Source organism: Mycteria americana, chromosome 9, assembly GCF_035582795.1.
Source record: "Mycteria americana isolate JAX WOST 10 ecotype Jacksonville Zoo and Gardens chromosome 9, USCA_MyAme_1.0, whole genome shotgun sequence".
NCBI lineage: Eukaryota > Metazoa > Chordata > Aves > Ciconiiformes > Ciconiidae > Mycteria > Mycteria americana.
The window spans coordinates 32,621,036-32,640,376 of record NC_134373.1 but is presented as its reverse complement, the minus strand read 5'-3'; the positions used below and the strand labels follow the sequence as shown (position 1 = coordinate 32,640,376).

The 19,341-nt window shown below is 40.9% G+C and overlaps 1 protein-coding gene across 6 annotated transcripts in view; it reads right to left on the bottom strand.

Annotated features, from left to right (window-relative positions):
* The window catches only part of KALRN (kalirin RhoGEF kinase), a 534,707-nt gene that overhangs the window by 307,408 nt on the left and 207,958 nt on the right, over positions 1-19,341 (bottom strand). For all 6 annotated transcript variants that reach the window (XR_012777086.1, XR_012777087.1, XM_075511732.1 and 3 more), the window contains exons 5-6: positions 15,882-16,074; positions 11,086-11,598 (exon numbers count right to left, since the gene is read on the bottom strand). Coding sequence is in view for 4 of the 6 variants with exons in the window: in XM_075511732.1 (XP_075367847.1) it covers positions 11,086-11,598; positions 15,882-16,074 (706 nt within the window). In the remaining 2 variants the exon portion in view is untranslated. The remainder of the gene's footprint in view (positions 1-11,085; positions 11,599-15,881; positions 16,075-19,341) is intronic.

The following is a 19,341-nucleotide window of genomic DNA, read 5'->3' as shown; positions in this document are numbered from 1 at the left end:
ACCATGTTCCAGTTTCAGCAGAGGCAGGCTTCAGATGTGTTTCCTTACAGTCAGGAGCGGACGGAGTCTGGAAACATTAAGCAGGAACTACGCCATCACTTGGATAATGTTCTGCCCTTTTGCACTGAAAGGTCACGAGTGTGTTGGATGATGCACTGCAAATAGGACAGAAAGTGGCCCCAGACTGCTGTAACCATGCTATAGGGCACGCTTAGCATGAAGGAAATGCGCAAGTCTTCCTCAACCCTAGCTGCAGCAGTGGAGCGAGGCATTGTTATTGTTTTTACCTTCCCATCAAAAAGATCAGGTTCAATTCCAAGTGCTGTGGAGGCAACATATTTAGCTGTCTGCAAAGAAAAGCAGATTTGGCAGCACAGGGCAGAGTGAATTGATAAAGAAAGATGAAAAGCACTGAGATATCTATTTTACACATCAGATCAGGACTCCCACTGCAGGACAGGCTTCCTGTGTGACAGGAGGCAAGGCAGTTAACCCCTGTGGTTTTTAATTCCCAATTTTTAGCTTTGAACTTTGCATCCTTTGTACTTTCATTTTGCTGCTCCAAAGCCAATCCAGCTCAACAGCAATCAGTCTCCAGCAGATGATTGCCCTTCTTGATGGACAGCTGTCCACGTCTGAAAAATCAGCACCATGAATGCCTTCAGAAGATTCTTATGTGCTTTGGTTGTGGAGTCTGAAACTCGGGTCATAGAAGTGTTACGGGAGGAAGTTTGTACCCTCAGAGCTGTCAAACCAGCAACAGATCATTGCAGCAGAAACAGAAATGTCAATGGTAAGCTCCAGAAGGAGTCCTGCCCCCTCCTCCACAGGGAAAGAAATGATGGTTGCAACAAGGGTAGGTGACATTCACCACTAGAATAACATCCACCAGGAAGAGGATTTCTGATATATATTTATCCAGTTCCCTGTACTGCTCTGCTCAGCAGGCAAGGCAATCCCACACTTCCTCAAACCAGATGGCAAAACTGGGTTTATAGCTGCTTTCAGTTGTAGGAGCAGCACAAAGCAGTTGGTGCATACTTGTGAATTTGTGCTGTTGTTGTTATTAGATTTGTCCCCAAGCTTTCTACTGGTGGATGGAAAGGCAGAAAAGCAAATGTTCACAATGCTATTGGTACATAGGGGAAGACCCCCTGTGGCCTTGACTGATGAATGAGAAAGTAGCAGGATACAAGCTTGACACTGAAAAAGCTGCAAGCTCCTTTGGAACATCACTAATAGTGAAGACATTTTGATTTTACAATCCAAATAGCAGACATGAGCTCTGTTTGTACTTTGAGGGAAGTTAAAAACTTCTATAACGATCTCTTGGTCTTGCAAAAATCTGTTCTTTCCTACAGATACCAAGAACAGGATCTTATTAAGTGTGACCAGCAGTGGTCAAAGTAATGAACAGTTCCCTCAGAACCCCCCGTGATTACTTCCCACTCCGGCAACTCTTCAATTTAGATTGGTGGGCAACAAATTGTGGATGGCATTAGCAACCTGTCAGCAGCCTACTTCATATTAAATAGAGCAGATGTCATCTAGCTGCATCTTTAATTCAGAGCTACAGCCTGCGAAGACTGCAAGTCCCAGCATGCAGGTTCTTGAACTGAGAGATACAGTCTATGCAGGATTCATCTTCCTGTTAAAGATGACGGGTTTTGCAAGTAATTTATCCTTATGATGCTGAAGAGGATTTACCCCGCAGTTCCCCAATAATTCTTTCGTGTCCATGACTAGGTGAGGGGGATTGCAGATTTGACACAGTTTAGCTGCCACTCTCAGAGCCTTCCAGAGTGGAAGGTGCTGATCCCACTCTGAAGTCTCTTTAGCACATGACATCTACGCTCACAGCATCACAAGGAACTGTCAACACACACTCTGTGCAAAACCACCCCTTGTTATAACATTTTTTCTGATTCTAGCAAACTCTGTTCTTTTGTTTGTTTAAAAAAAAAAGAAACAAAAATTTGAGACCAGGTAAACCCAGTAATTTGCAGAATCCATGAGCCTAAGCCGTCTTTTGCTACCACCAAGCTTCAGAACAAAAATCAGTAAAGATGCATTCAGAACATCATACTGTTTATTCAGCTGCACCATAGTGGCTTACCCATGACAGAGAGCACTGATGTGCTTCAAGACAAAGCAGGAGCAGTACTCAGTAGCAAGAGTTCAATTATTTTAAAATGCAAAAAAAGAAACATGACAGAGAACACATTTGAATAAACACTGAAAATTAATGAAAAACTGCTGTTACAATAGCTATTGCTACATGCTTTCAATTCTCACCTGTTTTGTTAGAGCCTCCTTTGTTCTAAGATGTGTGAAGTAATTAAATAAAAGTGATTAGAGCTGGCATACGTTCATTTGGGGAAATACACAGACTTTTAAGAATGGATATACAGTTTCTCCCTTTGATATGAATTTCCTGTGTTAATCCTTTGTCCTTGACTGATGCTATTAGAAAAGTCTTGCACAAAACATCTTAAGTGAAGCAGAATATTCCCAGTACTATACTAAAGCAACCCAAGTCATGTGTGGATACACATCTGTATTCAGTAGGAATGTTTCCATACCCTTACATCTCCAAGGGCATTTTTCAACTGCAAATGTGCATTTCTTTGCTGGAAACAGCCAATACTCCAGCCAGATTCAGGTGCCATACAAACATGCACTTAACTATTGTTTATGCATCCAGATCACTCTCAATTTAAGCCTCCTTTCCATATCATCTATATAATTATATTTCCGACATTTTAAGATCTGATATTGTAAGATGGTGTCTGCCAATTCAACAATTTAGGGACCTTTCTGTACCCCTTTTCTGTGTTCTGCCTGGTATTAGAAATTCTGTGTCAGAGCAAACACTTCATGTGGAACATGGGGCTTGTCCTCTTTGTTGTTTTAGTTTCAGAGTGGGCTTAAGTACAAAGGATGGCACGCGATGATAATCTTCTATTCACATAGCAGCTTATTTAGACCGATAGCTGACTTTCCTTCCCAGCATTGGCATCCCAAGTCTGATTTTATTAACGGGGAAGAACAGTCATCTAGTGAGAATCTCTATACCAAAAAAGGCACCATATGCTAAGGAAAACTTCAGATTATAAAATAAAGCATTTTTCACTGGCAGTATGAGACAGTAGATGCCAGATATGGAAACAAGGTTTCAGGAGAGAACAGACACTATGTGCTCTGTGCAAGAGTCCATATGCATGAGAAAAGACAGAGAAAAAGGCTAAAGCAACTTAAAATACTTTGACTAAATGCTGCTCTTGGGCAATGTCTATTCCAGATCCATAAATGCAGAGATCCGTATATTTCTTCTATAGCTTAAAAATAAGAACCAAGTGTATCAGGAACATTTTCAAAGCTTGTTTTTCTTATATTATGACTATTGCAAGCCCTGGCAAATAAGGCTGCCCATAATGTTGCAAATGTGTACTAACGTAACTGGAATACTGGGGGGGGGCACCAGCACGGACAGCTGGAAGTAAGGTCCCGTTTCTCTACGTGGGTGGCAAAGTTGCTAACCCTGCCATCAGCAAGGCTGGAGCCAGAGACAGCAGCTAGAGATGGCAGCTACACAGCTCCTGGATGGAGGGCTCTAACAGCACTGGCTCATTGAATACCTGTCAGTGGGAACTCTTACAGAGACCACGAGTCTTTCACTAAGTTCAAGAGAAGCTGAGACTCTCTCTGCTTCACAGCACCAGGCCTCTGTCTTTTTAGCAGACAACTCAGGGAGAGCTCGAGCACCAAAATGCGATCAGGTCAGGGGATACAGCTAAAACTAGCCTGAAACCAAATTGTTTCACCCGATGAAAAGAGAAGCAGCTTCTTTGGGCTGAGAGGGGTAGGTACCAACAACAAACTGAGCCCTTGTGATCTCTGAGAACTCTTTTTCTGGGACTATGGGTAAGGGATTTAATTTATGCTTAGCAGTAAATTCTTGGTCGCTCTTCTTATAAAGCTCTCTGCAAATACATGCATGTTCACAAACAGAGACCCCAGTTCAGTGCCTTTCCCAGTCAGTATCTGTACCCCAAGGCCTCTGTCCTTTGTCTGCACAGACATTTGGAATGGGCTAAGGATGAAAGTAACATGCTTAAATGAGCCTCACTTAGACTCTCAGTCAAATGCCTCTGCAGAAGACACTAAGCTTATTGACTCCTTTTATTGCGGAAGTCTTATGGAGCTTACCTTGTCTAACAACACCCCCCATGTTCAAAATCTCCAGGAAAGCTCCTTACTGTGATGCTCACTTACTGTGCTGTTGTGATATCCACGGTGTAAGTGCTTAGATGGAAAATCCAGGGCATGCTGAGTTCTGTACACCAATGCGGTGTTCATGTAACTTAAATCTAAATCCTATGCAAAAATCCATGTCTAATCCATGCTTATTATGCCTGTATGATTATTACTGTTAACTGTCAAATACCATTCATTCTGTAACAAATCTTTTCACAGTGAAATAGCACAGGGGGCATATATACTTCCCCTTGGTGCAAGACACTAAGGATGTGCTCTCGTTATTAATCCCGATTCTGCTTCTTTCACCTCTTAATACGCTTCCTGCCTCCTCCCCAGTCCTAATTAACCACCTCCCCAGAACTCATTCGCTTTGTATTCATATCACATCTGACAGTTCCCTCCGTCAGCTTCTCAGTACTTTCCTCATTGGTTTCCCCGTCTCATTCCCTGGGACACATCCCCCTTACAGTAATTTCTAAGCCAACATTTCACACAAAATCTTGGAGGCAACTGTATATATGGCACGCAGAACAGATGAAAGAAACCGAGCGCTTCCAGCAGTGAAATAAGAGAAGGGAAATGGTCCTTCACTAAGTGGATTTTATCTCAGTCAGAGGAGTCTGTCCGAGGTGCTATGCCTTTTGGCATTACACAAATCCTTAAGGGTTAATAAAACATGTTGTAAATGGGAAAACTCTATCATCTGCTTATGTATCACTTCCAGGGTCTTTTGACACTGCTAGAAGAAGAAAATGTAGAGGTGATGGGAAATGAAGAAGGAAGTGAAGATGTTGCTGATCTTTTTAAACTTTCTTATACTGCTTTTCCAGAAAGTCAGCTAAGACCCATTTCTAGGAAATGCTTCCCCACACAGCATCACTTGACTAAAGGAGCAGCTACAATTGCTCTACTTAATGGACTGTAATAAAATAAACTGCCTCCTATTAGCAAGAAGGATCATATCATCAGATTTGTAATGCATTTTATTACAGAACATACAGCATCAGAATTTTTAAGTGCAGTATAAGGGGAAGTAATGTATGAAACGGTTAAAGTGCACGTTTCATACATCAAAAATGCACTGATAGTTTCCCTTCTCTCAGACATCAAGATAGCCATGTTTCTTTCTTAAAACCATCTTTTCCCCCCTAAACCACAGCATAAATTTTGCACATTTTGCATTCTATTATTTCATCAAAGTCATCCTGCATCTTTTTAGACAAAGAGTAGCTTGCAGAGCATTCCTTCCCTCTGAGGAACATGAACCTTTGACAGGTGTAATACTCCAATAACAGCATGAGCATGGTTCAAATACTCAGATTATATACTTAGATAATCTTCTCTCCCACTGACTTTGCTGTGGAGCTAGAGCTTCTCTGTATTTTTCTAGACTAACTCTGTATGGTGCTAAGTTAGATTCTAAACCAGGAACTCCTAAATTTCATCTGGCACTTGAGAATAAGCGTTAATGGGTATATTGTGCTTCTGCTGAAAATCAATAGGAGTCTTCCCAATACTTTCATTAGGAATGGGAATAGGACACTGGACAGGAGACTAGTACAGCTGGTGCATCTGTGATTTTCCTCCTTCAGAAACCAAATGTCCCATTATTTATTTCACTAAGTGGGGGCTGAATTTAATAGCAGCTATCCAGTAGAACGACACATCAGTTCCCTTATTTAAGGAGACCAGACCGAGGAAGAGGCCTGTAGCAGCGCTGTGTGTGAGAAGGGAGGGATGCAATGTGTGCTCCTTGGTGCCACGGTCTCGCTGCCCACACCTGCAGGAGTGGGCATGCAGGAGAATTGCTGCAACTGTTATTCCACCCTATTCTCCCTCAACCATTTTGCTTACTCCCCCCCTCTCCAAACTTGCCTTCTATCATATGGACTTTGCATTGTTATCGCATTCTGGTCACTCGTGCACTCATTGAAATCTTTCTGTCGTTCCAGGCTGGTCACATCACCCGGGAAATGGGAGCAACAGCTGCTGTGGGGTAGGAGCTGCCGGCCATGCCCCCCGCTCCCTCTCGCTGCAGCCACCTGCAGAGCAGCGGTACCACGGCAGCCCCCAGCAGCCAGCACAGCTTCCCATAGCCTGCTCCACAGGGAAAATCACAGGCAGAGCTCTGTTTTTCAAAGGGAAGCTTTAGTATGGATGAGGCAGATGGTTTTGACTGCAAGACCGCTACTTCACTGCTCCTTGAAGACTAGATGCGGCCTGTGGTTTGCCACTAGACTTTCTACAAAGCTGGCCCTATCCAAATAAAATGTTTCTCACACCGCAAACTTCCAGTGAAATTCACTCGTGGCATTTTCTAACTACCGTTGCCATCTTTTGGAGTTTTCCTTTGTGTAGTGGACTCTGTAGAAAGTCAGGAAGGAGAAGGGGAGGTGAGGACAGAGAGCACATGCAAAGTCTCCTCTGCCTCCTGTTAGAGGCTGACCCCAATGATGTTACAGCAGCCTGCTCTTTCTTTGCTCTGGTGTTACAAGTTTACAGTAGAGATCCTTGGTTCAGTCCAGCTGATGACTATATTGTTTATACTTAATGTGGACAACAGTGATTACATCATGATAGCTGTTTTTCATTCACATACATGCCGGGGTAGTAAAATTGATATGGAACCAACTCAGAACGATGGGGAAATTCCTACAACAGTCAAGTTGGGTGCCAGTTACAAATGATTTCCAGAAGAGCTGGAAAGTGCAGAGTGCAAGGATAATTTTTGTCTTTTTTGGTATTTATTCAAGTGCAAAACACGTGGACTCTTGCCTAAACTCTTCTCCCTGTCCAGCTTTCAAGCAACCAATTAACATTTCTCAGATAGTTCTAATAGTTGGATCTATGCTGATTGTGGGGTTTTTGTTTTAAACAATATTCAATTTAGACTGGACTACATTTTTTTCGTGTTACTGATGGCTAAAAATATTTTCCCTGTTACCCAGTAAAAACACAGTGAAGCCTCAGTTCTAGTTTCAAAATTATATATATATGTACATACATATGTATATATTAGTTGGTGAGGAATGAATTTGTTGAACAGCGAGGGTCAGGGCTACACCAGCGGTTGAAATGTGTTATTTATCAGCAGATCATTACAGTCAGCACTGCACAGCATGTGAACTTCCTCACACCACTCTGCCAAAGCTCCCCACATGGCTGACCTGCCTGCTGCCTTGAGCTTCAAGGAGCTTCCAGTCTCCATCTGGGGATTCAATCTCACTGCACTGCTTGTGCCTGTGTGATAGCCCAACTTTTCCTCTCCCTCGGCCCCAGTGCAGGAAAATAAAACCCTAAAGGCCTGACTTGGAGACAAAGTTTCTCCACAGACAGCTCTGCTCTCTGCCACTGATTGGAGTGGGAGAAGCCCAGGGTGTGACTGCCACCCCCTCCTTTTATTGTGCCAATAATAGGAGTTGCTCAGCACACAACTATACAGACCTTCTGTAAGTTGTAATACCTGTAATTTGAATAATTTGTGTGTCCAGGCAGTGACTGTCATTTATAAATGTTCCAATAGAGGGGATCTATAGAAGGCAAAAAAGTGAATTGATTTCCTTTGAACACCTGGGGTATTTTAATACCAAGGGGTTCAAAAATTAACCTACCTTAAAATACTGTGTGTTTTTCCTTCTTATGTCCCCTTTTTTTTTCTATCCGATCTTTCAGAACTTTTCAGGCAATGAGGACACCTGAAATTTTTAAAATCAAAGGTGTCCAGAAAATGGAAAGTCCTTGCCATTTTCTCCTTATTAGAACGGGTTTCCTAAAATATCACCCAATGAGTATACAGAGATATTTTAAAAAGCCCTAAAACCTTATTTATATTCCGAATTTTATGTTGGAGTTTGAGCTTTCACAGGGTATTAGAGTTGTCATTTGATTAGCACTAAATGACATATCCAGGTTATACAGAAAGAGCTGTGCCTCTCCCCAGGAGATGAAGACCGTCCTGGCTCTGCTACCATACCTAATTGTAGAGGGTAGAGTGCAACTGAGCAAATGGAGGTACCAGGAAACTTTAAAATGCAATACACAGACACACTGTGGTGGCTATTTATACAGTGGAGACAGCGCTCAGACTGGATTTAGCTCTGAACATTTTATGAGACAAGTACTTTCCAGTCTGAGATGGTCAGACTACTTCAAAGAGATCTGCAAAAGGCAGCTAAGGAGAATAAGCACATCAATATTTTACATCAGTCTACATGTGCGAAATGTGAAGTAAAAGGGTCTGCAATCTTGGAAGAATTTTAGGGACTCACAAGCTGAAAAGATGAAAAACACTGATTTGAGAGTATAAAACAACAAAATATTTTCTATTCTTTGGGAAAAAGTAGTAGTCAAGGAAAGGCAAGCAGAGCTACTCAGAGAAGCCAAAGGAAGACTGTGTGTTTAGCTAATGTGAGGTAGATGAACAAGAAGATCAAAATGCCAGTTTTGTCAATCAGGAATTGCTTGAGACAGCCAGTGTTAAAAAGGCAGGAATCATGTTCTCACTGCTTTTTTCTTCACCTCAAAAGTTTCATTTATCTGCTGACTTGCCTAAACTTTACACTTAACAGCCTCAGAATAACACATGCAAAGAATAAAACATAGCTGTGACAATGCTTAGACTTGTATCATACCATTCTTTTATGCCTGTTCAGGAGATAGAAAGGAAAAATATATTGGAGACTTCATTCAACACTACCGAACAGTGCTTGGCAACAAGAACTTCTCAGACACTGACTTGATCTGAGAGCCTTTCAGCTTATAACATTAATAATAATAATAATTTGCTAAATAATAATAATTTGCTAATAATATTAGCAAATAATAATCACAAATAAAAATAAAAAATTATGTTAGTAAGCAGTGGTCATCTGAATAATCCCAAAGAAAGAGAAAATCCAAACCAAAGCACTGACTGAAACACCACCACCGCTGGGAAGGACAGCGGTGAGTGATCTCCCTATAGCATGTGACACAGAAGGAAAAGGGAGAAAAAGAAGAAACTGTAGCATTTGGAAGAAAAACTCTGGTCTTATGCATTCTTGAGTGATGCTGCTGTGACTCTCATTTTAGAGGGACTCACCTGAATTCAAGGTTTTCCCAACAAGAGGATTGATTATACAATGATGGAGCCTTTTCAGTCCTAGCATCCCTTAGAGATATTTAGTACATGCATTGAAAACCAATGTCTTGTGTCTTGCTCTGCACTACTGAAGATTATATTTGTTTCAGCAATGTGCTTCTCCCTGAAGCTTTAAAAATAATATTAATTTGCAGCTGATTAAAAAAAGATTGTCTTCAGTGAGATCCCCCTACAGATGAGGTCTGCATTTCTTTTGCTATTCCTCCTGGGTCCAGGCAGACACATTAGTGAAACAACTGGATCATACATTAAGTGGAGAAGATTCAGAGATTGGTGCTTTTGATGGATATACAGACTAGATAAACATGAGTCCAAGAGCTCAGTACTTTCCACTGAGAATACCCTACTTCTGTGGCCTAGAATTTTAAATGTGCAGCAAAGACTTCTCACGAAACCACCTAGCAAGATGTCAAGCACTTCTGTGTTAAGAAAGTGAGACTGCCAAGACTCTAGCACAACACAGTTTTCTAAAATAAATTCACCTAAACCAGTACCTGCATATGCTTCCAGAGGCAAACAGCAGATGAATACTAGAAGTAGTAAGAACCCTGCTTTATTGTGTATTACTGAAGTTTGTAGGTGGTGGTGTGTATGAGACCTGGTTAGGGAGCTCTGGTTGTTTTTTAGCCAGTCTTTTCAACAAACATGACAAGCTGCTATGCTTTGATTGCAGGGGACTTGCCTATCTGCTACAGGTTCCTGAATGAGTATCTTCTGAAGAGGCAGGAAATGGGGATGTAACTCCGCAGCGGTACTGCACACCTGTGAGACTACAGCTTCCTAAAGCCATGTTACTTACCTCTGCTTCTGCCGCTCTAAATACTTTTGTACTCTGTATTTCATTTTGAGACACCCTATGTGCTTTTCAGGCTGATACGCTACATTACAAATGTCTAAGAAATATGAAATTGCAATGCAATCTCTATGGAATAATTTAATGTTGAATATTTCTCAAATGAGGTCTTGTGTGGGTGAACAGGAATCTTGGCCACTGACTCAGTGTCAGGTATGAATTCAAATGCCACCCTTATGTGCTTTTTAATGCAAAACAGCCACACTGAGTTTTGCATGCTGCTGTCATTTCAGAATACCTTCTCTTGTTCTAAACAGTCTCAGATCTCATGCTGTGGGAACTAAGTGGCCATGTCCTTGGTACAAAGGCATTACTAAAGATTTTACCAGTTGCAAATCCTGTTGCAATTTCCTAGCAAAGGGAAACTGAAAATGTTGTTTGGGATAACAAATAGGAGGATTTAAACTACAAATTTCCCATAGACTCGCAAGAAGTGCAAACAATAATCATAGTGAATCAAACCGTAAAATCATTCTTCTTTAGGTGCTGTGACATGTAGATAAATATATTCATAAGCTTAGTAAAAGAAACTTGAAAGAAAAGGCTGATTCTCGTGCTAATGTCTACCAAATGTACCATTGTGACACAAAAAAGCAGATTAACTTTCATCAGAAGTGACACAGACAAGTTATTCTTGGATATCATTATGCCTGCTACATCCAACAATTAGTTCAGTGAATTTGGTTTACGAGTCACATAAAGTACATCTGCTGGCAACATGAGATTTACACCTGTGATGAATACCTCATGTTGCCAATTATACAAAAAATGGTCACAGTGTCCTTGTGATAAAGTCTTGGCTAAAGTATGAAAGGAACAGATTATTCCCTACCTTCTCAGCATCTTGCTCAAAAAGCCGGAGTTGAAAGCACTGGTCCAGTTTCAACTTGCGGACATGCCACATCTGATGCAAGTGTTGCCGGGTAGAATGCAGCTTGTCTAAAAGGCTGGTGATCTTTGGCACAAGACTTTGAAAATCTGCACTTCCAGGAATGCAGTTCCTACCAGAAAAACCATCACTGCATCTTATGCATTGTAATAACCTCTGACCCTCACGATCCAGTTCTTCCACAGGAGCTTTAATCACTTTTTTCTTAAGCTGCGTGTGCTCATCAATCAGCCTTCTTGAGCCCTCAACATCAACTGGAAACTCCTTCCTAGCCAACATTTCCTGGAGATCCTCCAGCCTTGATAATAAATGGATGGCACTGTTGAAAAACTCTTCCAAGGAGACGCGCAACTCTATCCATTCATCGTGGTTGTAATCCAAGGATCCTTCAAACTCATCCGTCAGTTGAGAAGGATCTACGAGTTTTGCCAGGCCTTCAACAGATACCATACTTGTCTAAAGAAGGGAAGATGACAGCATTTGAGTCAGTGACTGTCTAATCAGATATAACAGTGCGATCCATAAATAGCATGAAGGGATTATTTTCCTCATCAATACATAATTGAAGGAACATTGTAAAAGATGCTGAGGACTATGTTTAATTTTGATTAATTAATTGGATTGAAAACTTTTCTATTAATGGCACTGATTTATTTATTTATTAAAAGACATTATATTTACTGGAATAATGTCTATCTTTTTCAGCTGGCCTGACTATCAAAAACATATAAAGAGACTGCTTCTACCACAGATTACTTTAACCCACTTGGACACTGAAGACTTCTTATTGCAGCTCTTGGATATCTGGACATGATTGTACACTAAACAGGTATATGGCATTACAGGGATTCTGCTACTTGTGTTACACTCAGGCTAGTGGCTACACAGCAGCAAAAGTTCTAGGCATATGAACTGAAGCGGGTATTGTGACCTGCCAAAACACAGAATGTGCTGGTTTTTTCTTCTAGATTATTCCAGTTGGCTTTTGCCACAGGCAGATCTCTTTTGTATTAGTAATTTCTGATGTAATTAAGCCAAAATCAATGTAAAAGTGAAATATCATTGGAGTACTAACAATTAGAATTTATTGCTAATAGAAAGTACTGCTCATGAATCATACACAATCGATGAGAGATGGTTTTAATTCATTCAGACTCAGTAATCAGTGACAGAGACATGCACTGGGTGCCTGGAAAGCAGATTACAGTTTAAGGATGCAACAACTGATGGCTGTTCCCATTTATTTTAGACAAATTATTTTTTTCTGAAATATGAGCATAGGGTTTCATATGTTACTAGAGATTTTCAGTGCTGTCATGTTAACACCAAGTTGGCAGCCCTTAAAGGCTCGTGATATTCATCAGTGACTGCACATCTATGCCCTAAAGATCAGGCCTCTAAAGAATGTCAGTTTGTGCTTTTCAGAAGTGGAGGCACCCAATAATCACACCAATCTTGTAAAAGTCATCTACAAAGAAAAATACCTCAAGTCCTGTCCATTATCCTGAATTATGTCCAAAATAGCAGGCTGCCCACTGGTTTAAAGTTAATAATAGGCTTTTCTTCCAATTTGTATCCATCTAAAAATATCAGGCATTCTGCAACGTATTAAAATTGGGATTGTATTGAACTTATGCTCAGCAGAAAGATTATTTTAAAACTTTCTTGCAATATTCCTTGTTTTGGGGAAGGGGGAGGACAGAGGGAAGAGCCAACAAACAAGGGGAAGGTAAGTATGTAGCTCCAGAGGGATTTCAAATTTCTAAACCTCTTGACCTGGACACTGACCCCTTGAAGATAATTCAATTTAGACTTTAACTGCCTGTCAAGAAAAGACTTCTCTTCATGACTAATACCTGGACATTCCCCCTGCAGTGTGTCAAGCTAATGCAAGCACTGCTCTTATCATGAACGGAATTTGACATGATGATATAGCAGAAAGGCTTTTCATTTCATGAATTCTGCAGCAAATTTCTTTATTCAGATTTGTTGCTTTAAGGAGTTCTTAAAACTCTCATGAAAACAACCTTAGTTGGGCAGGTAGGTGGTAAGATAAAGTAACTGTCTCTCACGCATCACCTGTCTTTCTTTTAGAAATCACTTTAAAAAGCGCTGCCCACTATTTAAACCCTTTCGGCAGAAGAAAGAAAATAATCTTGAAGGCGCCTCTGAATTAATGCTAACTAAGCTGCCTGGTCCATTCCTCAAAGTGACAGGAAGCTTTAGAGTCCACATACGTCAACCAAACCCTTTTTTTTCTCTTTTCTTTGTGTGATGATCTGCGGGCATGCTTCACTCTCTGGACTGTGACACAGAATCATTCTGCCAGAGTTTCACAACACAAAATCCAGATCATTAGCCTCCACTAAGGGTCATACACTGCCCTGGCACATGCATAATGCTTCCATTAAGCTCAAAAGCAGAATCTGGCCTTAAAACTGACACTGGTTACTGCTGAGTTTGTAGATGGGGTAATTCAACAGAGACTTCCATTGCGTTCCACTGCAGTCTGTTCCTGCCAAGGACCTTGTGTTTGATCACAGCTGTGGGAAATCACCATGATGGTTCACTGCAGAGAGGGTACCTGTGTGCTGCCCCACATAAATCAACTAAATGTGAGTCATATTGACCTGCGATGCTTATTTGATATTCACAGTTCTTATGAGAGAGCATGAGCTGCCCCTGAGCCTACTGATAAGCAGCAGCATCCACAGGAATCCTTTAAAACACAAGTTCCTGGATTGTGGTGTGTATATTGCAGGGAGTCTACTGTACAGTGGACCATAGCTTAAGAAATCTTTTTAAAATCATAGAATTGAAGGACTCATCAGTTCTGAGTGTCTGCAGGTGGTCCAATAGACAGCGAAAGCACTGACTCTCCTCCTCCGGTCCAAAAATTTGTGAACCCATGTGCACAGCCCAGCAGACAAGGCTCAAAGGCACACACACAAATTGAAAATACCCTTAATGTGTGCCAGCATGTACAGCAAACGAGTCCAGAGCTTTTAACACAATACAGACTCAGAGCTGTAACTATGAAGAATAGGTTGACCACAGTTTACTCTTCACTATCATCACACCAACTCCACACAATAAAAAAATGTAAGTCAGGCCTCCAGAAACTATTAATTCATTTTAAAAACAAATGTTCTAAAAATATATATTTGAACTCTGTTACTTTACTTCTAGGTTTTGAAGCTTTAGGAAGACATTGCTTTCATTTACTAAAGCACTGGAGGATTGAAATTCAGTGTTGGATATACACGCATAAGCTGTCTTTTCTTGGGCTACTATGGGACTGCCCCTTAGTGCCTATATATATTTTAAACAGAAGCTCCCCATCCCCGAAAGCTATTCTATTACTAGTCTCTGCACAGGCTCGCTCCTGCACCACGTTCTTCTGTACCCATACATCTCCTTTCTCCTTCCCACTGCCCTGATCCCTCTCATTCCCCACAGGCAGCATTGCCAATCTCATTGCACTGTGACGGCAGCCACTTCTGCCAGGCGCGGTGATTTCAGAAGTGTGAGGAATCTCTGGAGGTGACATAAACCTATGCTGAAAGCAGCCTTCCTTTCAAAGGCACATAGGGGATAGCAAGTGGAAGTTATTTTGATGGCTGAGTCCTCATAGGTAGCCGAGGAAGGTAAAGACCCATTTAAACAAAGCAAAATTTAAGAGTTGACTGTTTTTTTGTGAGACAGAGGAAAAAATGTACACAGACTTGAATTGTGATAATGATGTAAAAGTTTCTTAATGTTTAACACCAACCTAGTTGCCCATTGCAATTCAAGAGTGCTTTTAAGAAGAGGTTGAAAATAAGGACATATATATATCACACTGACTTCAACAGATCTTAAATATATACTTAAATATAGTCTTCCATTGCAGTCAACATTAAGAACTATAGCCAAATTCTCTTCTGAGGTCCAGAGATGCAAAATCTGAGTGTCCCTCTGAAATGAATGGATTGGTAAAACAGCCAACAATAGAATTGTTTCTCAGCAAATTAAAAAAAAAGCAACACATGACTAACTCATGGCAGGGTGTGATTGATGTATGAGCACCTCATGCACCTGAGCTTTGCTTCTCTTTGGGTAAGAAGCTGAAATTCACAGAAAGCTAAAGTGCACTAAGAGAACACAGCTGCTTTGCCTTCACCAATGACAAAGTTAGTAAAACTCCCTTTAATTATGCAGTTGTATACTGGTTACTTCTCAAAGAACCTGCCTGAGGTACCTAATCATTAACATGAGTTGTTAATGTTACCCCTGAATTGTAAATCTCAATTAAATTAAAGCAGTGACAATATACAGATAAATTTAGTATAAATGTCTCTTATAAAAAAAGCCACTACCTGAAGTTGGGTAGAGGTCAACTAACAAACCCATACATTAGCATCTAGAGAACTTTGTCTTTAGTATATTGACTGATTTGGTGGGGTTTTTTTCTAAGAGAAACAAAGGAAAGACTGAATGCAACACCACCAAAAATCAATACCACAAAAAAACCCTCACCAAAGTGAATTATGTATATGAACCTCTGAGATGAAACGGTCATCCCGTTCCACCAATGTGCTCAAAAGGCATCGTGATGCCAGGGCATCAGCCCACTCCTGCAAACAGTCCTCAGATGTCTTTTTTTCTCTCAGCCACAGGGCTTAGGATTTTTTTTTTACCTGAAGAAAATTTCTTATCAGAGATAATGCTTTACCATACATCGCTCATGTGGCTCTCACCTCAAAGATGAACTTGGAACTGCCGAAGTTCGTTTTCTGCTTCTGCCAGAAATTATCAGGTTTTATAATCAGGGCAACATGAATCTCGGCAGGAAAGGCTTCTTGAAGGGTCTTTAGGAGAGGCTTGATCAAATCCCATTTGGATCCCCTCATATCAATAATAACAGTGAATCCTCGTTTACAAACATCTTCGCTGTAGGAATAAAAGCATAACAAGATAATTAATATTGTGGACAGTCACACTGAGACTTAACTTTTGTTGCTAGTATTCAGTGCTTCAGAGCAAAGCAAGGAATGATATACTTAGAAATAAAAGGCAAAAGATAGTACAGCATAAAGGCTATATGAAAGGTTATATTAATTCTACCATAATCTAATTTACATGAAATTCAAGTGTATATATTACAGTTTAATCTCTAATTTCCCAAATGCATGTAATTCAAATTTTTTGCTGAAAACATACGTGCTTTCACACAATGGAAAACAGAATCAAATGTATCTGTATAGAAGCTACTTATGCGTACATACAATGGATTCTGCTTTCAACATATTGAATTCAATCCACAGCCAAAGCCAACAAGCAGGGTCCTGTGCCTTAACACTGTTGGCCACTTGTAAATTTGGGTGCCTTCATTTTTAGAGCCCCCTTTAAGGGCTTTTTAAAAAGTGTAATTTCCAGAAAAGTGCCTGGCAATCACTCCCTGAAAGGAAGGTCCTTGGGACTCAGCGCGTGCACTGTTAAAATTGGGGCCCTTTTCCCTCCTGATTGACCTTCCAAATGTCGCGGGATCTTTCTGAATCTGCAGTCACACTTTTCTGCCAGCCTGTGCCCCTCCCTTCTCAAAAGTTCAAGACAGTTACCTGGCCTGGTCATGGGCAATGCATGGGGCCCAAAAGCACCAGAGCATTAGCTTGCAAACACATCTTCCCTTTTTCCTCAGGAGAAGAGAGGAGAAAGAAAAAAAGGACATGTTGATTCAAGTCAAATCTGGGCAGCTTTCAGCATAGCTTTTCCAGGGACGTAGTATTTCTCCTCAGAAAAAGAGGTATGGCTCAAAAGTGGCATCCTCCATCTGCAGCATCCAACATTTGACGAGATTTAGGAAGTATCTCCTCCTCTGACTGACCAGCTAATATATCTGCCATGCATGGTGTTGCAGTCTTGAGAGCTATGGTGTCTGCTTTAGGCCTCAAGCACTTGCACAAAATGTGAAATTCCCCATCCCCAGTAATATTATTGGTATGGTAAATGAGTAAAATTCATTGGTGACACACTAAAAATGCCAGAATGGTCTACCTACATATCTAATTATTTTTTTTTAAGGTGGAATGGAGGTCACAGCCTTTTCCACAGAAGGAGAAGCTGTTGGAAGAAAGGAAGTATGGAAAGAAGAAAGGAAGATGAAAACGGAAAGAACAGTTACGAAATAAGAGAAACATGGCAGAAAGAAGAGAAACATGGCAGAACATGAACATATTTTGTATAATGAATGCATCAGTGAGGTACAGAACAAGAAATCCTCTTTAATACATTAATATAGCACCTTTGACATTTCTGCAAACTGGCCATCAACATAGATAGGTTCAATATTGTGGACATAAGGCATATGTAAGATAATTTAAAATAGCAAGTCTTGATATCACTGGAATGAATCCGAAATATGCTGAGGAGAGATATTATGAAGTGTGGTTATAATGCAGAAATTGTAAGACTCTGTTTAGCCTCCACACAAATACTCTCAGTGCGCAAACACTCAGGATGATTTTCACTCTACTTCTCTAAATTCTGAAAGCACTCTTTCTGCTAATAAGATCCAGCTCCTACATATCTCACTGAAAACAACTCTGTAAAGCTTACAACTAGGTTTCTGGGCTGGAACAAGGACAGGGATATCCTTCATAGGAGGCGCACTGGATTAACATATATAACTTAAAAATAAAAGTCCTTGGTGACCTTACCAGTATCTAGAAAGATTCGTGCATGGTTGGACCACCCCATGGCAAAGCGGATTTTGCCATGTTAAGAGAGTTCACTAACTTGAACAGTATCAGCTTAGTGCCAGGAAGGAGCAGTCAAAGCCAACAAGCTTGGTCCTGTGCCTTACCATTATTGGCACATCTAGAGCACACCGCATACAACAGTCAGTGCAAAGAAAAATTAGAGGAGACCAGGCATTTCCAAACACTGTCAGGAATATAGAGCTTTTTATTCTCCTTTTACCTACTGCTGAAAGGTCAAACATCTGATCCTTCCATAACTAATGCCAAAAAAGGCTGTAAAAGAAACTTTGTTGGTGCTGCTACTGTCTCTTGCCCTTTGGAACAAGAGCCGAGACAAAGAATCAAATCAGAAAGGGATGAATAGAAGGGGTTTTGTGGTTTTGGTTTTTTTTCTTGCAAAGCTTTATAGGGTCTTCAGTAACTTCTGCCAAGTCACCGATCCCTGTTATACTGAACTGACTTTTCCAAGGATTGCTTTTTCTTCAAACACTTGACAAAGAGATCCAGGAGCCATACGGGCACATGGAGAGCCCCAACAGCAGACACAGTAACAGGTAAGTGCAATCTGTCTTTTCTGATACAAAGAAATAAATACCCACCCCGCCATTGCAACCACAGCAAGGCATAGCCAATATTAACTTCATTCCAACTCCCCATGGCTGCTGCCAACCTGACAACTTACCAAATCTGATCTAAAACAATAACTTAATTTAATCCTTACTGATGAACAACAGAAAAACCTGTTTCAGTAAGCAGAACAGGAATGTCCTGAGGGACTGAAGCCTTCCATTTATGAACCTGAACTAAAGTCTTAGACCCAAACAGACCCAAAATCAGACCCTGCCCCCAGCTTTAGAGCATAGGCAGTGTGATATCATCTTGATACCAAAGATTACATACCACCATGACTGGAAGATCAGCCTGCAGCAAGATAGATATTCCAGATAGGGAACTAAGAGATGTAACTGTGGGCTGGATTCCGTGTTTACTGAAGGTTTACAGCCTGTCCAGACCCTGGAGGTGCAGAGAAGTAGTGGAGGGAGCGGACAGTACTGCCACCCATTCCCATCAGCACACCATGCCTAAGCATGCATGTGTGAAAAAACGCTTCACAACCCACTAAATCCCTACTTTCAGGTTTTTGGAGACTTCACAGTATGTTTTTAGTGGAATAAGAAAGAGTAACGATTCCCCAGCTTTTTCTGGTGGACACAGGAGAACAGCCACTGACGCTGCAGGCCAGGCTGGGACGTCAGCCCACGGGTAGGGGTCAAGATGCTTCCTGATTCTTGTCCTGGCAGAGGCAATAAGCAGTTGTTCCCTACCAGCACTATCCACACTCCTTGTAACTAGACTAAATTTTCAACAAGCTTAGTACATTTTCAAGTATGAAACTGATAGGATGCAGGGATGAAGAAGGAGGAAGGAGGAAAGAAAGGAGAATGATCATAGATTTCTT